Source organism: Phytophthora infestans, genomic scaffold (genome assembly GCF_000142945.1).
Source record: "Phytophthora infestans T30-4 supercont1.13 genomic scaffold, whole genome shotgun sequence".
Taxonomy (NCBI): domain Eukaryota; phylum Oomycota; class Peronosporomycetes; order Peronosporales; family Peronosporaceae; genus Phytophthora; species Phytophthora infestans.
This window is the reverse complement of record NW_003303746.1, coordinates 2,622,452-2,642,083: the sequence shown is the minus strand read 5'-3', so window position 1 is coordinate 2,642,083 and position 19,632 is coordinate 2,622,452. Positions and strand designations below refer to the sequence as shown.

The window sequence follows — 19,632 nt, the reverse complement described above, 5'->3', positions numbered from 1 at the left end:
AACGATACTTGCATGCAGCTTGTATTGACAGTGATGTCCGATAATAAACAAGATCAAATAGCTTAAGCTCTACGATCAGTGCAACGTCGGGCGGAGGCGGTTCTTCGTTCGACGCCTGTCCGTTGTGATGATGATATGTGCAAAAATGCCAAGAGTACATCCATGCTATCGTTTTCTCTGGTCGCGAGGCGCTCGTGACTTGCTTGATTACATGGGGAAATGCTCTCTTACACGTAGTTGACCGGGATCATGTGCGGACGGTTGAGGAATGGGGACGAGCAGGCGGGTCGAGGTGATTCAATCTTACACTGCTGTAGCTGCTGACGTTGCTTCTTGGCCTCTTTCCGCTCAGCAATGTCCTCCACAAATGTCCTCCTGCGCGAGGAGTTGATGATGTTGGCTTCCCGCGAGAATCGCAGGATCATGCCCTCGCTCACACCGGCACTCTGTAGCAATCGCACGCGCTCCTTTGACGTGAACCGGTGCACACCCTCGACACACTCGGCCATCTCGCCTACCTTCGTGGTCCATGTGAACTCGGGTTTGTCGCTCAGACCGATGGATGGGCCGCCCTTGCCAGGCACCGAGCTGCCACCCAGTCCGACGCCGAACTCGTGGACGGTGATGGTTGACCAGCGTAGACGCTTCTTCATCTTCCTAGGCGAGGCTTCGCGGTCGTTGGTGACGGACGAGCTGCGTTGGCGCTTCCTACGACGCTCGGGTGAGGTAGGTGCAGAGGAGGAGATGGCTTCATTTGGCGTTGAGCTCTTGGGTGCTGTAGAGAGCTCTGAGAGCTGCTGGTTGATGGGGACGTCCGCCCCTTCGTATATGTCGGCTACGTGCTTCGGTGCCATGGTTTCGATGCAGGGAGGAGAGCGTTGAAGAGGAGGGGCGCACTGCGGCGTGTTGTGCTTCGCTTCTTTGGTGGTCGGTCCGCTCTTTGAGTTGTGCGGCGTCTCTGGCTGTTTTGATGTTTTGGGATGTGACCTGTATCTGGTGTACACATTAGCGGACAGTGGCCAGACATGTCCCGTCTGTGGGCAATTGTTGGAAGCTCGTTCACCGAGTGGATCGCTCCCTAGTCGCGTCCGCCCTGCTGCCACCTACATGTTTCAGCGCACCGACCTGCTATTAGTGCAGCTACCGGTATCACCTTGCAGCTGTGCAAGATTTTCTCTCAAACCTACTAGAGCTTAGCATATTTGAGCTGCGATGGCCATCTCTGGTGATGGCGTTCACGCGAACTCGCCAGCAACACGAATAATATGTAGTGTACTGTACACGGTACATGGTACCGGTTCAAATTCGCTGGTCGTGTTCAGGCCGTTAAAGTCCAGCGTTTCTGCCGCACCAAGTGCTGCGCTGCTGACTTTGCTGCACATTGGGACAGCTACCAGAGCAAGATAGCACAGCCCTACGTCTAGGCATCTTCGGGGGTGCGTTTCCTTCTACAGTGTATCACACAGAGTTGATTGGCTCGCCGCCAAGCGAACTGTCTTTTCGGGCTCCGATCGTAAGATCGGCGAGATGAAGCCCAGTGTAACACGGTGTGCTACCGGCGACGTTCGCTACACGCCTTTCGGGCGGTTAATTACACATGAGCTAGCATTACATCGCTATCGTCCACTGCATTAATGAGTCATGTTACTTGGTTAGTTGTCTTAGTCGAACCTATCAAGTGTATGAGGTCAGCGAAGGTATGCAAAACTTCACCTATTTTTATTATTTAAAAGTGCATGGGGTCAGCAAAGGTTTTCAACGAATACTCTCAACATGCAGTGCAAGCCAGAGCAACCGAAAGCAGCGTACGTGCGACTCGCACGGTGCGGGCTCAGAGACTTTGCCGACGACAGCAGACGAGCTGACGTCGCACATTGTGTTGTGGTCATCTATCACCGGCACTAATGAAAATGCTCTGATCCACTAGCTCTGGTGTACGTAGTCAATCGTAAAGTATGCGATCTTGAAGAGTGTCACTACAAACTACCAACACTACTACGTAGTAGATTACCTATCGTTGAGACGAACTGAATAATGGGAAGGAGGTTATGTCCATTATCTATGTAACTACATGTTGCCCTACCTTATTTGCCCCTGTCCACAATCAGGCTGGACCCAGCAACGAGGCATTCAAATCCTCCTTACGAAGACCAACCGGACGGTCTTTCAACTTCACGTACCATTTCAAGTAGATGAGAGGCAGTGTGACCGCTAGAATGGCTACTAGCACGAGACTTTGAGTCCAGGCTTTTGATACAGCGCTAACCGCAAGAATGTACAGCGCCAGCTGAGCCACAACGATCAGCCCAGTACACGCCAGATCGGTATGGTTCTCTGAATCAATGTCAGAAATCATTTCGTGCGTGAAGCAGATGTGCTTGATCTTGTGCCAAGCGCCGGGAGGTCGAGCAAAACGGTAGAATCGTCGAAGCACCTTGTCCGACTCGGGTCGTGTCAATAGACAGACAACAATGGAGATGCCTCCGGAGATCGACGAAGTGATCACGAAGGCTCGGAACTCCTCGAGCAGCGGCGCAAAGCTGTCCACCACGTTGTACAAGCGACACCCCACGCGTTAGTTGCCAAATAGTACACTTTTAATCACGAATACTAACGTACATGAACACGGCGATCGCAGCGAAATACCCGGATGCAATTCCGAGTAGGCAACTATACGCGTTGAAGCGAGCCCAGTACCACGAGAAGAAGAAGGGCCAAATGAGGCCACCCGCCATCGCGATTGTCATGAAGCCCCAGATCCGGTTGATGGTGCTCACATCCAATGAAAGGAAGAGGCCAGCAAGCATAACAAAAGCCGACGAGAGGCGCGCGTGCCACAGCAACTGCCGTTCAGTTGCTTTCGGGTTGATCAGAGCCTGGTAGATATCCACGGTCCAATACGAAGACGAGCTGTTGATAGTCGTGTCGAAGGTAGTAAGCGCTGCAGCCAGAAGTGAAGCCAAGACGAACCCCTTTGTACCGACGGGTAACACCTTGTTTATCACAATAGGCACCACACGCTCTGGGTCCACCACAACACCGACATGTTGCGTGGAATAGTGGATCCCCATTACAGCAATACCAGCGCTAAAAGCCCAGCGCAGACTCAAGAAAAGCATCGCCAAGAATGTCTGCGACCGAACTTCACGCTCGGATTTGGTTGCAAGCACAGTTTGAAGCCCCGATCCTCCAGGTCCGGATGCCGAGCGCATCATTTGTAGCAATGAATACGAGACCAATATGAGACCGAAGGAGTTGTACATGGAGTACGAGGCCTCACTCGGCAATCCCAAGGAGCTTGGGGGCACAGCAGAGACCCAGTCGCTTCGCGTGGTGTTCACCTCGATGTACTCCGGTTCATCACGCATCGATCGGCCCGGCAAAAATACCGAGAAATGGTCTGGCAGTTGCACCATGAAGCCCATAATCGCGACAATAATGAACGACGTGAAGATGAAGAGACTCTGGTACACGTCAGTGTACACGACAGTGGAGAAACCAGATGCAATGGTGTACAGCATCGCCACTGCCATTAACAAGGCTGCCGCCCAGAACTCAGACGGTAGCCCTCCCCACTCTGGTAGCTTCACAAACTCCGTGAAGAATTTTCCTAATGTCACCGCAACACACGATCGTTATATGCTTATAACCGTCTCACTACCAGCAACCAAACTCACCCCCACCCACTGCAAAGTACGTTGTTGCAAGAACACCGCTCGTCAGGGACGTAATAGCAATGGTAGTGCGTAGTAGGACAGCATCAAGGCGGGTTCCGAACCTAAATTTGATCCTGTATCACAACCCACGAAAGAAATGTTAAGCGAGGACGTCACACTGAAAGCAGCTTATAACCAACACACCATTCTCCTCTCGTTTTGACTGGACACCGACGTGATAGCTTGCCGGTGTAGGCCAGCTGGAAGGCCAAGAACAGACACAGACCGCCACGGATCTCAATGTACATGCCCTTTACACCCAGCGCGTAAACTAGCGCCGTGTTGATCATGGTGCCCGATATGTCGATGTAGGAGCTCACATCGGCCACGGCCAGCGCGTACCACGGGATGCGTCTTCCTCCAAGGTAGTATTCCTCTAGTGCATCGCCGTTCTTGGCTGACTTGGAGCTGTGAGTGGCGTCGAGGCGTTCGGGGTCTCTGGCCCCGGCGTTCAGCAGTGCTTGGTGGTGCAGACGCGTCAGGCGATTTCTCTCACGCTCACGTTGCTCGCGCAAGGTGAAGAAGAGACCCACGAGTAGCACGGAGGCCAGGTATCCGCCGCAGAGCGCCAGGTCTAATGTTCCCAGCTCCACGATTTGGCCCATGCTGCCGGTATCTTATAAAAATGTAGGGGGGCGCTTGGGCGTGGTACAGTGTGCCGTTTTGGAAGATTACGGCCTCTAAATGCTTAGTCCGTAAGATGGACTTGAAGTTAGGAAATTGCAAATTGCAGCTATCATTCGGGAAGAGAAACACACACAAAAATTACCAGAAGGTAAAACCACATACAGTACTGTATTACACTTTTTTTAATCGCTCATCATAAGAAATGGTCACAGTAGCTCACTTTTCACGAGGTACAGGTTGACGGGATCATTGTGATATACAGCATGCAAAAGCCGCTAACGTAGTGAGCTCTCGTGACGATCGAATCGATAAATTACAGGTCTTTGCGGGAAATGTGTGTAAGAAACGCAGCCTGTCATGATTTTTGAAGAAAAAATAAGATTTCGCAAGGCATCCTCCTTTGCGATTTTTTTTTACCTCTTTTTTGACGCTACGTATCCCTTCATACTTTGTTAATAGCAAAGCAAAATTCACAGCATTCAAATGCCAAACGAAAGAGCACTACCCTTTATCGCATGAACAATTTTTACACGTACGGGTGCAGCTGATCAGGGAGATGATTTGTGCGTTGGATTACGTCTATTACTCCTTCCGGTCATTGAGCTTGATGACCGTAAAGCCTGCAGCAGAGCACTAAGTGGCTCTCGAGCATTAACAGCTACAAACTGTGGTGAAGCGTGCAACTTGAATAACAAGCGTGCCTTAGGTACATCATGGGTACGCATCGAAAACCATGCGACGTGTGCAATACTAGCGTTTGTAAGTGGACGGAGGGATCGAAGATGAGCGCCGACAAAAAGTCGTCGAGAACAGTCCACAAATTTTGGAGATGATTATTTCATGTAAATGCTTGGACTGCGTCAATGGAGCCTCCTCTGCCATCAGCATTCAAAGAAATTTACGCCGTTAAACCGAATGAAAAATAGTAAGTGAATGATTAAGTGCTCGCTCTGCTTACAAGAATCCTCTTCATCTACCAAATACGTCTGCACTGTTCTCACGATTGTTTCCATCGCATGTCATGTACAGTTCGTAACCACCATCGTGGCCGAGATGGCCCTCGTGTGTGTGACCATCATGGCACCATGTGGGAAATGTTTGAAGCCGTTTCGGAGTGCAGAATAAAGGGTGGACAATGTCTGAGCTCACGCTACTGCGGCATGTCAGCGATCAAGTTTTATCCAGCGTGTGGATTCCAGACAGGCAAAAGGCCTAGCGCTACGGCATGAGGTGAGTTCCGAGCATAGCATCAAGTGTGGACCACATCCCGCAGCGGTGGTACGAGCAGGCGAAAGTCTCAGTTTGGTGTCGCATTTGCCTGCTTCGGTGCCTCCAGTGAACGATCGCAGCGAAGACGCATCGAACGAAGCTTCGCACCATTGCATTGGAGCACCGGATGGTTACCGGCAAGGGTGGACGAGGGCGGAGACCGGACTACATGTACAACTTCAGGAGGGGCCTGCATGGCGCTAATTTTTTAGCGACATGGCACTGTCTGTCACGCAGTGCTCCCTCTTCTTCCCTTGGCACTGGTACTTATCTTGTTGGCTGGCCATTCATGTACAGTGTTCAAACGCTGCGAGATTGTTGCAGTATTGCGTTTTAATATTTATATCCATTCGTGAGCTTGCGTTCTGCTTCGAGACACGACAAAGAATTTAACAAATTTATTGCATCAATTAATTGAATAAAAAAGGTGGGGGCAAGAGTTCGCCGCCCTGTGGAGCGCGAGCACCTGCACTTCTACATGCTGTCCTTGCTCTCCTGTGCAATCTACTTGTGACTTCCTCTCTTAGGTAAAGCTACAGTCATTCAGCTGGCAGAGCGCCAGCATCGAATCCCAATTCGAATATACGTCGTCTCGAATAATTTAAAGTCCTTGTAAACCGTCAAAATATGCTGCCGATGAAGGCAGGTACACGAGAAGAATCCAAACGCAAACCGATGCAGCTACACGTAGTTGACCGGGATCATGCGAGGTCTCCGCAAATAGACAGCACATGGATGGTCTAGTGTAGCCTGATCAGCGCTGCGCTTGCGGGGCATTTCCTTGAGCTGTTCCTCCTCCTCCTCAGCTTCGTCCACGTCACTGTCTTCCCAGCTTGTCTTCGACCGGCGACGCGAACCCAAAATGATGTTGGTCTCTCGGGCGTGACGCGTGATGATGCCATCCGGAATGCCGGCGGCCTGCAGTAGGCGGATGCGCTGGCTAGGCGAGAAACGATGCACACCCTCGACGCGCTCAGCCATCTCACCTACCCGTGTTGTCCACGTAAACTCGGGCGGATCCGCGAGACCGATGGAAGGGCCGCCCTTGTTCGATACGGCACTGCCACCGAGCCCCACGCCGAACTCGTGCACGGTGATAGTAGACCACCTCACGCACTTCTTTGACCTTTCTGTTATCGTCGGCATGAGGCGATTGCGGCCCCAATTGTCGCTTTGGGGCCCAGTGCCGGCCAGCTCGGGCTTATCTGCTTGCATGGCGCAGTCGCTGGTGTAGCATGATGTAAGCGAACCAGTGCCGGTCAGGTGGTCATGTACTGCTGTGGTGATTGAATGCTCTGGTGTAGCGTGGTGACCGAAGCTACGACTGCCAGCTTGTTGTGCGCTGCTCGGGAAACTCATCTTCTCGGTGATCGAAGCTGCTGCTGTTGTCGATGCTGGAATGGCGGAATGAGGCGACTGTCGTTTGAGATGTGGACCGCCCGAGCTCCACGAAAGGCACTCTCGTACTGTACTGTACTTGCGTCCGCTATTCGTCCGCTTGGCCGCTGGTCCACTGAGTGTGGTGGCAAGTTGCGAGTTGGGTGGCGCTAGCCTCGCACGAAAGTCACTGTCGCGGAGACGTCGCATCAGTATTTAGATTACATGAAATGTACTACTACAGTATAAGTACATTTAGTACCGGTAGTAATACATGAGCATGTTTGCTGAATCACTGTACTTGCGAGGAAAGCAGCGCGACGCCTGCACCGGCAGTCAAACACTGAAGGAGATAGTCAGCATAAAAATTTGAATGTTGATGCGGTGGCGCAGTCAGCTCGGGTTCTCGCCTGCCATCCTCTGTTATGTACATGTATTATTAAAACAGAGCCGTGGAATTCCTTTGATACCGTCTGTTTTGCTACCGCCACCGGACGACAGGTTTAAGGTGACTCAGGCGCCTCAACTGTACAATGCAGCATGCGAACCGAAGAGCGATCTCAACAGCAGAATACATGTTCTCTCTCACAATATTAATGATACCAATGCAAGCTCTCAGCTTGTATTGATAGCGCTAATACTACATGTATTCTGCCGTTGAGATCGTATCACCCTGTGTATCTACTCGTCCACCCCAGCCTTTTAAAACCGGCAGGTATATATTAAGTTTGGAAGGTAACTCCACTGGGCGGACGCATTGCAACATGACGTCATCAAGACTAAATTTGCAAGTCCAAGCCTTCAATCTCGTTACATTTGCCGAGATTTCCGCTTCGAATAGAGCGCCCTCCATTCCGCATTTTGCACCGCCATGCCGACGCAGCGCTACATTGCCCTGCAAATGCTACAGGACCGCACGTTGTGGGAGCTTGGCGGTCCTCGCTCTCGTCGCGCCTCCACCGCCGAGCTGCGACGACGCGGCTCCACCAACGACGTATCCCCTCTGCATCACAGCGCTCGCTCAGCGAGCACCCATCGATCCAAAGGGAAGTTGGTGGAGAGCACCAGTGACTTATCACTGCTTCTGGCGTACGTCGGAGCCCATGGCCTAGTAGACGAAGACGCAGAACAAATAGACGCTACTGTTGGTAACAAGTCGCTTCCAGATGATGAAGAAGTTGAAATAGTGGAGGAAGTGCAAGTAGAAAAAGAAAAGACCAGTTGGCAGCTCTCCAAGGAAATTATGTTCATGGTCTCGGCCTTCGTCGTGCTCTTCACGTCTGGTGGGCTCATTTTAGGGTGCGCTTTGCTGCAAATATTTGCACAATCAGAACGCTTCTAACTGATACTTCTGAGTTGGCGGCAGGTTTGGTCCCGTCTACTCGACATTGGTGAGGGAGAAGCAATGGGCAGAGCTGTGCACCCCAGAAGAACGAGAAAATAATGACGGTGTGCTGTGCGCGGCACAGGAAGTTCGACTGCAGTTCGTCTTCTCGACCGGATTCCTGTGTCTCAGTGCAGCCAACGCCTTTTTTGGCGTGTTTCTTGACGTGGTGGGGCCTCGGATCACCATCATGTTAGGACTCACGCTATCGGCGTTGGGGAACTTCGCTCTGACCTTTGGTGATTCGCATACTGGCACTGGTGCGTGGATCATCGCGGGGTATTCAATGGTGGGGGCGGGAGGAATGGGTGCGTACTTGGCAGCCTTCCAGATCTTGCAGCTGTATGAAGTTCAGGGGGTTGTATGCAGTACTCTGTCCAGCTTATTCAACTGTTCGGGGTATGTGTATATGCTGCTGGGGGTACATGGCATCACGCGGACGACGTTCTTCTGGGTATACGGGTAAGATTGCGAGTGTTGTTCTTTCAGTGATGGTTTCGGTGGTGTTATTTATTCGCTTATGTGTTTGAGACAGCATTTTAGTGAGTGTGTGCGCCTGTATCTGCTTCCTACTGTTTCCGACCAACAGCATCACGAAGCCAAGCAGTTTTCTTGCTGTTCCTCTTTGTCGCTTGGAAATGCCCCGCATCAACGTACGCCACCTGGTCGACAATACTACTGACTATGTATATTGCTGACGATATCGAGATGCTGGTTGTTCGTGCAGGCTCCTATTGGTCTAGTGGACGGCATGCGAGAGGAGCTCAAGCGGCCAGACTTGTGGTTCTTTGCGCTTCTATTCGGCTGGGTTTCACTCATCTTTGCGTTCGCGGGTGGTGCGATCCCGAGCTTGCTGGTCGACCTGGCTGGTGATGATACCAGTGCCGCGTCACTGTACACGAATATCCTATACCCCGTCCTTGTGAACGGCACCTTCTGGTATTCCCCAGTTGTCGGGTACGTGATCGATCACTACGGCTTCAAAGTGATCTTCCTGGCCTGCATCGCTCTGGTACAACTCTTCATCGCTCTCCTACTAGTACCGTCACTTCGAGTCCAACTCGCAATGTTCGTCGTCTACGCGATGGCCCAGACGTGTCTATATGCTCTGCAGTTCGCCTACATCAGTAAGTGGGCGGACGACCTGATTCGCTCTATGTTTTACTGTGCCTTACGGTTATGTATTGTTGCTTCATACAGTCATGTGCTTCCCTGCTGAGCTGTACGGCACACTGCAAGCATTTCTCGCCACAGTCTCATTCTCCTTTGGGCTGCTGAATTACGTCATTAATCCGTGGACTCAAGTGTATTTCGACGGCAACTACACTGTTGCGCTGCTTTTTCTGGGGCTACCAACAATGTTATTATATGGATTCATGCATGTGATACAAGGATGCGAACACCACACCGTCTCGCAAAAGACAAGGGATGAGGCATCAACAAAAGATACACCTGCTGAAGAGAGCACCAGGCTCTTATAGACAGGTACAGCCGTCGAATGTACGCTAAGACTTTCGTGTTAACCATTCCTACCACACTAGTCTTCAACAAAGTCCTCGCTGTAGTCAACAGGGCGCGCACTCTCTTCTCTCTCGTCTGAATACGCGGTCGACATACCGTTTGAAGACTCTGAATCGAGCAGCAGATCGTCACCACTGTTCGCACAGCCAGGTGGGATGTCATTGCGCGTTGTCGGGTTCTCTGGTGTTTCTGTGTGAGCTGGGCTATCGACGACTGGCACTACCGGAAACAACTTGTTGACAAACGCCACGAAGTCTGATTTATCCCAGCATCCATCTCCATCCAAGTCAAAAGCAACCAGCAAAACTCGAGTCTCGTACTCGGATAAGGCCAAGCCGAACGTCACAAACCCTCGACGCACCTCACGCACCGCGAGACTGCCGTTGTTATCCACATCGAAACGCCTGAACAAGTTGACGCCAAAGTTTGCGCCACTGGACTGTTGCTGTTCACCTTGCCAGCATCTGATAACGAGACGTAGAAGCTCTTCAAGATCGCGAGGTGGAAATGCCCACGCGCACAATTCGCTGGTCGTGATCCATCCACTGCTGTCGTTGTCAAGACTCCCCACCACCCGATCAAGTGTCTGCATGGAGACTGAACTAGAGCCACCCAGTTTCGCACGTAACGAGGTCTTGAACTCAGCCACGCGTACTCTCATCTGGTCTGCTTCTCCTTGGCGAGTTGTGGCAGCTTGAATAGCGCCTGGTAGTTCACTGAACCAGCGCACCAGTCGCTCCGGGTCACTGCTCTCCGATTCCCTCAGGGCTGTCCGCATGGCTTCGATCACTGCGGGATCATTGTCTAGATCGTTAGCAAACGCCAGCCATTCTTTCAAAGTCGTGACACCATTTCCATTCAAGTCCACAAGTCTCATCATTTCCTGCGCCACCACAGCTGTCGCGTTCAGTGGCAAGGTTGAAAGTCCACACAACAGGATTAGAGCCTCTTCTCCAATGATAGACAAGAGATCCTGACTGTGAAGGAACTCTTGCAACTCGTCTTGGTTGATTTTGCCGCTGTTGTCGCGGTCGATCTGCCGGAATAAAGCCGTCAAGCTGGACGTCTTGGTCTCGCCCGTCGGTGATGCAGCGCTCGGAGCGAGTGTTTCCAGTAGAGCTCGGAATGCCTTGGCCTTTGCAGTGGCTAACTGGAGACTCGTAGCCCGCCCGGATTCTGCCAGTAAATCGTCATCAGGAGCTGGTTCGGAGCGTATTCGCAGCCACATGAGCAGCTCGTCGAATGAGATGGAGCGGTCGCCATTGCAATCTAGTCTTACAACGAGTCGTGCAAGCTGAGCAGCTGTGGCGTCAAGACGCAGACGATTCAGCACACGCATGAAGTCGCGACTCGAGCAACTCTGCTCATTCTGACGCTTGTAGGCTGCTCGAAACACCAGACGTACAGCGGCTTCAATGCTATCAGTATGAGCTTGAGCTTCTCGAACACGATTCATGATTGTTTCTCGAATTCGGCGTCCCAGAAGACCAAGTTCGTCTGCATCAGTAGACGACGAGTGGGCCAAGACGAAGGAGATAAACTCAGCGACGCCCACTTTATCACTGTCACGCTCTCCGACAAACAGCTCACGCAACAGCAAGATCTTGTCGCTACTGAGCTGGAGGTTGAAGGACGACATACACACCACCAGCTCGTCCACATCCAGTTGTCCATTTCGATCCGCGTCGAAGCGAGAGAAAACGTGCGACAAGGTCTCTCGGAACACCTTGTAGTCGCTCGGAGACTTGCCCTGTGCAGCCAAGAAGCTCGTGGCGGACTCGTAAACGGCTGCTCTGAACGCCCGTACAGCCGTGACCAGGTCTTCTTCGTTGACAGAGTTGTCTTCACGCGTGTCTGGAGAATCGACTGACGCCTTGCTTTCTTCGATATTCTTATCGATGGGGTGATCAAGCTCCGTGTCAGCAGGAGTGGTAGCAGGCAACTCTGTCACTTGAGACGTCAACTCGAAGCCTGTCATGAACTGCTCGAAGGTCACGAGAAGAGGCTTCGACGGTACCCCACACTTGGTGCGGATCAACGTGATCAGCCTGCACTCGCAAGAAAAGATACGCGTTAGCTTACCCAGTTCTTACCCATTTTTTGGGACCGTGACTTACGCTCGGGTGATCTTGCGGTCCAGTCGCACGCCAAAGCTTCGAGCTCCAAGTCTTAACTCAGCGCGATCGATAACGTCGTCTTTCCGGAGATCAATTTCCTCAAACAGCGCGTGGTAGGCGACTCCCTTGGATTTATGAGCCACCACAAACACCCGATGGAGTTTCCGCCAAGTGGCGACAAGCGCGTCAACGACCTGCTTCGAAGGCGATGCGGATGGTGAGGGGCCGTCGTCCGCTTCGTTGCTTTGGATAGACTCTGGAGGGGACAAGGCACGTGCTGCGGCTTCTTCACGTTGCCTCTTCATCTCAGCTATATACTCGCGCGTCTCCTGTTCGCTCTTAGCCACCAACAGTATCTCGTTCTCTTGTTTCCGAGCTTCCAGTCGACGTGGATACTCCTTCGCGTGCATGTTCCGCTTCCACGCAGCCTGTAAAATTATTGCCGCTCGCTCCTTCTCAGCACAGCGTTGAGCGTGTAGAACGCTCTTCACATCGCGGAAGAACGCTTGGATCCGTTTTGCGGCGCGCTGCTTCCGATTCTCAGCAAACTTGGAGAAGAGAGCGTCGTACTCTTCTCGTTGTTGTCGTTCCAAGACGCGCTGGATGATTCCTTGCTTCTCTTGTTCGATACGCTGCGCTTTGGAGATTTCCTTTTCCATGCGACGCTCACGTTCGCGTTCCTCCCACGTCTTGAGGAAAGTTGGCTTCTTTGACGTAATCGAGTCTGTGGGGGAAAGCGGTGGACTTTCTATAGGAGGCTTGACACAGGGAGAGTCGGGCTGATCACTGGGTGCTTTTGCGTTTCCATTCTTCTCCAGAACACGCTGGTACGTCGTGATTAGCAGGTCCAAGTCGTCGTGCTCTTTTTGCAGACGTCTTCGTTGAGCTCTCTACGAAGAAACACACGTCAGTCAAGAGCGTAAACAAAGGAAAGGGAGACATGGGCGTACCAACACTTTGTTCTTCCTTTTCAATCGAGATTTAGTACTGCCCAAAGTGCGAGAGTCCTCGCTGTATCCTTCAAGCCGCTGAGATAAAGTCTCCACGCAATGATCGAGATATTGGGCCGAGAACTGACACATTTTAAATGCTGCGAGGTGGTCTTCGTGGATCTGTAGACCTTCGTCTTGGTCCAGCTCTAGTTCGAGGTCACTATGCAACACAAGCTCTCGAAAGTGCGCTAGAAGCTCAACATCTGACTGTTTAAAGCCAACGTAAGCAAGAATCCTTGCCTCTTGTTGTAGAGTTCACGTACATGAAAGAAGAGACGTCTGGTGCTGGTGGAGGCTAGCAATGCCCAGTCTACGGCGAGAAATGGCTGTGTGAAAGCGAACGCAGGGTCGGCAACACTCTTTTGGCTGTCGTCTTCTTGTTTATCACTGTTTCTCTTGTTGATCGTCTCACGATTGTGAAAAACTTTGGGATTCGAAGTGAAGACGCATTCAATTTCAAGACTCAAGTGCGATGCCAGCCCGTTAGTTTCTGAAGATTGTAGTGGGAACCATAAAGCACCGGTTATTGGGGAATCGTGAGCCTTGTCATCATTTGTTGCAACTTTACATTGTTCGTGTAGCTGGCGCAAAGATACCGACGCGCTACCGAGGAACATGTCGACTCCGTTGTCAAATCGATTCCACAGCTGCAGTTCGACCCAATCTACCGTCGCATTAACATTAAAAACTTCACCGCTGCCATTGTCAGTCCACCTCACAGTGTACTGCCCGTTCCGCTCTCGATGTCGACGGCAGATCACATCGTCGTCTGCGTCTCGACTCGCCACCAAAATGGTTCGCGATCTCTTGTCCCCGTTCACTTGTCTGGGGTCACTGTAAAGAAGGCGGACGAATGGCTGCAAGTGAGAATTCGCTAGTCCTGTGGCGGCCAATGCTCGCACTTGTGTCGCAGTCCAGGCCTCCTGTCTAGATTCCTTCATGACTGTCCGAGATACTGCTGAACGGAATAACCTATACTGTATGTTAAGTTTTTTTTTGCAGCAGGTCCAGATTTTTTTCGGGGATTTGATTGGCGGAACACATTTTTCTCGTTCTGTACAAAAATCAATGCAGGTCGAGGCTGCAGCAGCAAGTAGAATATTTTTTTTGGCGGCCGTCCGCCCTCTTAGCACGGAGATCTCTTGTGTCGTTCACGCACGACCTGCATGGTGATATCTCAACAATATCTGATGCCGTCGAATAATCCTGCAGACTCAGAGAGTCATAAGGTAGCCACTTGAGCCGTATAGGGCGCTAATCTGGTGAAGATGGGCACGTGCAGCCGACTGTAACTTCTGCACAGACCATCGCTGGACATATTATTCATGCGTGCTGTTGGAGAGGCTGTAAGAAGGTTCCAAAGGACTAACTAAGGTGGAGACGTGCTCCGTGTATGCAGTAAAAAGAGCTGCAAACGGGCAGTTCACGCTGCTTGTGCTGCAGTGTTTCTATCTACATTTGAGGCAAGCGACACATTCAGCCAAACAGCTTGTGGAAAGCGCTGCTAGAACGCGATAATGAGCCCCCCCCCCCTCCCCAACGTCGACGCAGTCGAAGAAGCGAGTCCCTTAGTACAACGACGGACTGCTAGCTCAATCAGCGTACTTATCGAGTGGCTCACGGATGGCAATAATAACAACCGCTACAGAGGCGGAGACGGCAAGAAAGTTGAGTAAAACTATCAAATGTAGGCGCACTCCTCCCCGAAACGGCTTCCCTCCTTTTGTCTTGATCACAGGGTCGGCCTTCACGAGAGATACAAGCCGGAAAAACTAGGAGCGTCGAAGCCGAAAGTACTTGAGAAACTCCGTGTCAATCGTGTGCTCACGATTGTAAAGCAACTTCATCCATTTAGCTTTCTGGCTTCGATACTGTGAAGAGCGTGCTGTATCTTGCAGCTTACACATGCTCGTACTGTAGCAGCCAAAACTCGTCCAGCTCGTCTTCTCCTGAGTCTTTGTCACTGAGTATATCTCTATTGATCGCAGCGGCTTCACGCGCAGCCATGGTCTTTCTAAGCTGACGCAGCTTACGCTGCTTAGCTGACAGCCTCGGCATCTTAAACTTGCTAAGGTCTCACAGCAGAGAGATGCCATAAAATAAATTGACTTGCTGCTGTAGTTGCAAAAAACACAAAATTGGGTAGTCAATTATGCTGCGTATGATTGGTAAAAAACAATTGCTCGAAGCGTCGGCGGAAAAAAAAGCGACTTGCTGCTGCACAATTAAGAAATTATATTATAACTGCTCTATCTTCTTTATATTGTGAGTTCTACTCCAAATTTCGGATGGACGATTGATCGTCGAGCGTGAATCAATCGCGCAAGCGCTTTTGATTTTTATTTACCTTGCGGAAAGTGATCTTACCAAACGGAAATATGGATGAACAACCGGGGCTCTTTGGGCGAGTTGAGGCCAAGATGAAGCGTGAGGCATCGCTTCGCTCGGCGGGCTGGTTCCAATTAATTAGGCCACCTCGATACGCTCGACGAGAATAAAAGTATCACTTTTATTTAAATATTTGGTAAACAGACCATCTTCCGTCGTAGCAGGTTTCTCTGCTAAACTAGTAATGTTCTGTTGAGCCGTAACTCGAGATACCGCAACGTAAAAATGTCCGTGTGAAAATACCGTCTCCGGGAGGTAAAGACCCAGTATCTGTATAAACTGGCCTTAAGACTTGTTGATTTTCATCGCAAATGCCACCTGAACAGGATACTCTTTTCTCCGCAGTTCGAATGGGAATCCTGAGTTCTTGCTAATCAATTCTTGGTATCAAGAATGTCTTATCCTCGAAGCTCCCATGATGACAGCCTCCATGCAGTTTCTTTCTAAAGATACTACGCGCAATCGTGTTCCGTTGCAGAGCCCTTCCTTTGTGTTAATGTTTTGAATCGGCATCACTGGCGTACCGACCTTTAGGCGAAGCTTGTATGGAGGCATACCGCTGAGTGAAATTGTGCTCAGAAATTCAGGAGGGTAAAGATCGCTGCGTTCTTGCCGCTCAAGCTCGTCATCTCCGTCTAGGATAATCACAGAGCGGGACTCCTGCGCATCACCGGGCAGCTTGCCAAATATCAAATCGTTAATCGGAATTTTTGGGTGTGATAATTATCCGATCTGCGACGAAATTGTCAGGTTAGTGTCCCTCGTTAAAATCCGCGTAGACAGTATCGATTAATCTCGAAAGTCTTGACAATCGGCCGACTTGTTCGTTGATCTGTTCACCCTCGTCGTCGCTATGCGGGGCACGATTCACTAACATGTCCTGTGGAATCTTGACGAAATCCTTGTCTAGCTCGGGAGACGTGTCGTGTCTGCCATCTCCAATGCGCAGTAGCTAATCCGCAAACGGTTGCACCTCTTCCGCTGTAAGGTCATTCTGTGCGGTATGAGCTATCATGTTCATAGTAAGACGTAAGCACTCGAAATGCCTCCATAATGCTGATTTCATCAACGAAGCTGCTTTAACCTCAGCAGAGCTCGCGCAATAATTTACGGGAAGTGTCTGGTAGAAATTTCCCGATAGAAGCATCGTCACGCTACCGAAGGGCTTATCATTCTTGAGCAAATCTCAAAGCGTGCGATCTACAGCTTCATATTGGAAGCGGTATTATAGGCGCCTCATCCCAAACAATAAGGCTTGTTCTCTTCAGCAGCGCAGCTTCGGAAGAGCGGACACCAAAGTTGCACGTAGAACTTATATCGGATTCCAACGGGAGTCAGAACGTCGAATGGGCCGTGCGACCACCGCTTAGAAGTTGCGCTGCTATCCCGCTTCCGACAACAGCGAGAGCGATACGTCCGGAGCGACGAACAGTAGCAAGCAAAGTCTCAAGGAGAAAGGACTTCCCAGCTCCTCCAGGTCCGTCCACGAAGAGAAGCTCCCCAGATAGATGGGGCACCGACGAATCAGATCGTTCTGGAGATACAGCCGCCATCACTTGTCGAAAACGATCTTCTGGTCAACATTCAGGGATGCCGATTCTCGGAGCGGCGCTCTAGGTCATCAGCTTCGTATGAAGTTTCGATGGCGATTAGCTGATTTGCGTTTCTATCAGCGACGTCTTCTGCGATTTCGACGTCTACTGCGATTTCGACATCTCCAAAGTCTGAGAATGGGGGAGACTCACAATAGGTCTGTAACGACTGTCCGTTTGATCTCACGTGAGAGTTCACATTCTGCAGAGGTTAAAAAAAACACGGCGATAAATGCGGCTGTTCTCATCCTCTGAGGCAGGATAGAGGATAATGTCAGGAACGCGGTTTTCTTCTAGAGATCGTTGGTTATGCACACGTATCTCCTCTCGAAAATAGTCTTTGATCATTGCAGACAAATGGGTAGACCATAATTCCGAAGGCGAAGAAGGGTCGCAGTAGATCAACAGAACTGCGAACAGCTGTCTCAGTTGATCTACCGTCTGAATTAGAGTAGCCTTGCTGGGTCAGCTGTAGTTTTCTTCGTCGGATTCAAGAAGACCCATGGCCAGGGCAGCAGCTTTGTATGATTTGAGCACCTCTCCGTCGATCGTTCGTAAATCTCCGAAAGAACGAGGTCCTCGTCGATAGCATAATAACAGGCGAATGTAATATCGGTCTGTATCCCGTGGAGAAACCGAGATCAACCGACCGATGGCCTTGTCTCACCTAACACGCGAGGTTTCCATCGGTAACGCGAACCAAACTTCCCCCACACAAAGTGGGGGACAGGCATTCCATGGTAAAGAAGACCGCGGGCCATATCACTTTCTGGAGAGTCTCCGTCACACAGCTCGAAAAAGGCCGTCATCATGGTATACGGGTTCTGCTGCAAAACGTCTTCAATTCTGGCATCAGTAGGGGTACACTACCAAATGTCCGCCGTCATCATGCACAGGTAGACTGTGTACATGATGGGATTTTTTTGCATGGTGCGGACAACCGTTTTTGTAGTCTGTCGATAGTAGCGTACGCAGCCTTAGGCTCCCGTAAAAGATAGTCGAGCTCCTCTTCAAGGCTACGACTGGTCAAAGCCATGTTATTTATAGTGTCCAATCGAATGGCTGCAGGGGTGCGAGGAATCTTAAAAGGGCGATCATTGCCATCGGAGTTGGAGTTGTAACCGCGTCGTTTGACAGTCATGGTATTAAAAGGCAATTTGTAAAGTGACAGGTTCGATTTAAGAACTAGAGTGATCAGCAATAGTTAAAATAAAAGCACAGTGAGCTATAATCAACGCTCTGTAACAATGAGTAATGCCGAAGATTGTGAGTGTTGTAAAGCAATTTCCAGTCAGTTAAGCACGGGATCTGCCGGTAGCCACATAAGTTAGTCACCAAATTGGTCGTATTTTTGGTCGTAAAAACAAAAAGAGGTCGTAATATCTGTATTTTTGAAAGAGCCGATAAGAGCCACAGCAAATATTAACGTAAAAAGCCAAAACGGTGCGAGCGTAAAGTAATAATTCCTATCAATGTAGCGTGGAATCTGCGTGGGGTCAACAATGGTCACATACGTTTGGCGTCATATTTTTATTGTTGTAAATACGAAAAGAGGTCGTACGACATGTATTTTTCAAAGAGCCGTTTAGAGCCGCAACACATTTTAAGTAGGAAATTCGAAATGGCAAGCTTGTGAAAAAAATCCACAATAGTAAATTGTGTGCAAAAGAGAGTAATTTTATAGAGAGGGTTTTTATGAAAGTAAATGAAACGAGCCACAAAGATCTCAAAGAAGTCACACAGTACCGATCGATATCGTACTGGAGATGGTACCATTGAAGCGGTCGTAATCATCGATATGCTGATGCGCGCACAGCCATCTGTGTGTGTTAAAGCACCCACAGCCCTCTAATAGTGAGGGTTCTGCACAGAAGTGACATCGTCGCTAAGTGGCTGAAATCAATATTAGCCAATGCGTAGTCCGGAAAGACATGGCATTGACACAGCTGGGTTCTGTGTGCGACGTCGTCGACTTCAACGGGGTATAATTTCTACTACTGTAGTATTAAAAGGCCCTTTTTATAGCGAAATAGCCAGTAGCTAGCTTCAAATAAAGCCGTGGCTCACGAATTCAGTGTAAAGATCCAGTTTTGAGCACTTCGTTAGAAACCAACGCGTTTTGCCTTCGTTCGGATAAAGAGCGTACGTGCTTCGACTTTCGCGTTTTGCTGGTGATCAAGTTTAAATATCGAGAGAGCGTTTTTTCTTGCCGTAAGATTGGTTCGTATGGTGCTATTACTTGGATGTTCATGATGATGTTGGGATATAAAGAACAACTATTAGACGAACAATCCATTACAAGGTAAGCACGAAGTCGATACGAAGTGTTTCCTGCTGCTTGTCAATGCGTAGGATGTGTGTTTGATGCCGCGCGGGAGAATAGTAGGTGCTACGGCTATCATTCTTGAACCGGCGTTTACAAAAACAGACAAATCAGCACTTCGGTCACTCTGAATAAGAGCCCTGGATGGTGGTTGCAATTTAAAATAATTTTTGCTTGAGTATTTGTCGCATGGTCAATGCACTTCAGAGATAATTACCTGATGTGTCTGGAAATGCACTCAGGAGATTGAAAAAATCCTATGTTTTCTAACTGTGGCAGCAGACACTTTAAACTAAAAAGGCGAATTAAAGTGGCTGACTACGTGA

At 50.1% G+C, this 19,632-nt stretch overlaps 5 protein-coding genes across 5 annotated transcripts; 1 reads left to right on the top strand and 4 right to left on the bottom strand.

The window, feature by feature from the left end:
* Positions 1 to 2,104: 2,104 nt before the first annotated feature.
* PITG_08544 (Solute:Sodium Symporter (SSS) Family) lies at positions 2,105 to 3,263 on the bottom strand (the record flags this gene model as incomplete). The annotated part of the gene is made up of 2 exons (XM_002903865.1): positions 2,105 to 2,540; positions 2,620 to 3,263. 2 exons carry the CDS (start codon positions 3,261 to 3,263, stop codon positions 2,105 to 2,107), a joined length of 1,080 nt encoding a protein of 359 aa, XP_002903911.1.
* A 74-nt stretch (positions 3,264 to 3,337) lies between these two features.
* PITG_08543 (uncharacterized protein) lies at positions 3,338 to 4,321 on the bottom strand (the record flags this gene model as incomplete). Its single annotated transcript, XM_002903864.1, has 4 exons — positions 3,338 to 3,341; positions 3,445 to 3,610; positions 3,678 to 3,790; positions 3,861 to 4,321. 4 exons carry the CDS (start codon positions 4,319 to 4,321, stop codon positions 3,338 to 3,340), a joined length of 744 nt encoding a protein of 247 aa, XP_002903910.1.
* A 1,972-nt stretch (positions 4,322 to 6,293) lies between these two features.
* Positions 6,294 to 6,758, bottom strand: PITG_08542 (uncharacterized protein; the record flags this gene model as incomplete). The annotated part of the gene is made up of 1 exon (XM_002903863.1): positions 6,294 to 6,758. One exon carries the CDS (start codon positions 6,756 to 6,758, stop codon positions 6,294 to 6,296), a length of 465 nt encoding a protein of 154 aa, XP_002903909.1.
* Positions 6,759 to 7,860: 1,102 nt separating this feature from the next.
* Positions 7,861 to 9,055, top strand: PITG_08541 (uncharacterized protein; the record flags this gene model as incomplete). Its single annotated transcript, XM_002903862.1, has 3 exons — positions 7,861 to 8,288; positions 8,356 to 8,835; positions 8,917 to 9,055. 3 exons carry the CDS (start codon positions 7,861 to 7,863, stop codon positions 9,053 to 9,055), a joined length of 1,047 nt encoding a protein of 348 aa, XP_002903908.1.
* A 340-nt stretch (positions 9,056 to 9,395) lies between these two features.
* On the bottom strand, positions 9,396 to 15,010 carry PITG_08540 (uncharacterized protein; the record flags this gene model as incomplete). The annotated part of the gene is made up of 7 exons (XM_002903861.1): positions 9,396 to 9,481; positions 9,991 to 11,942; positions 12,012 to 12,901; positions 13,600 to 13,667; positions 13,698 to 13,837; positions 14,420 to 14,440; positions 14,907 to 15,010. The coding sequence occupies 7 exons, from the start codon at positions 15,008 to 15,010 to the stop codon at positions 9,396 to 9,398; spliced, it is 3,261 nt and encodes a 1,086-aa protein (XP_002903907.1).
* Between the last annotated feature and the right edge of the window lie 4,622 nt (positions 15,011 to 19,632).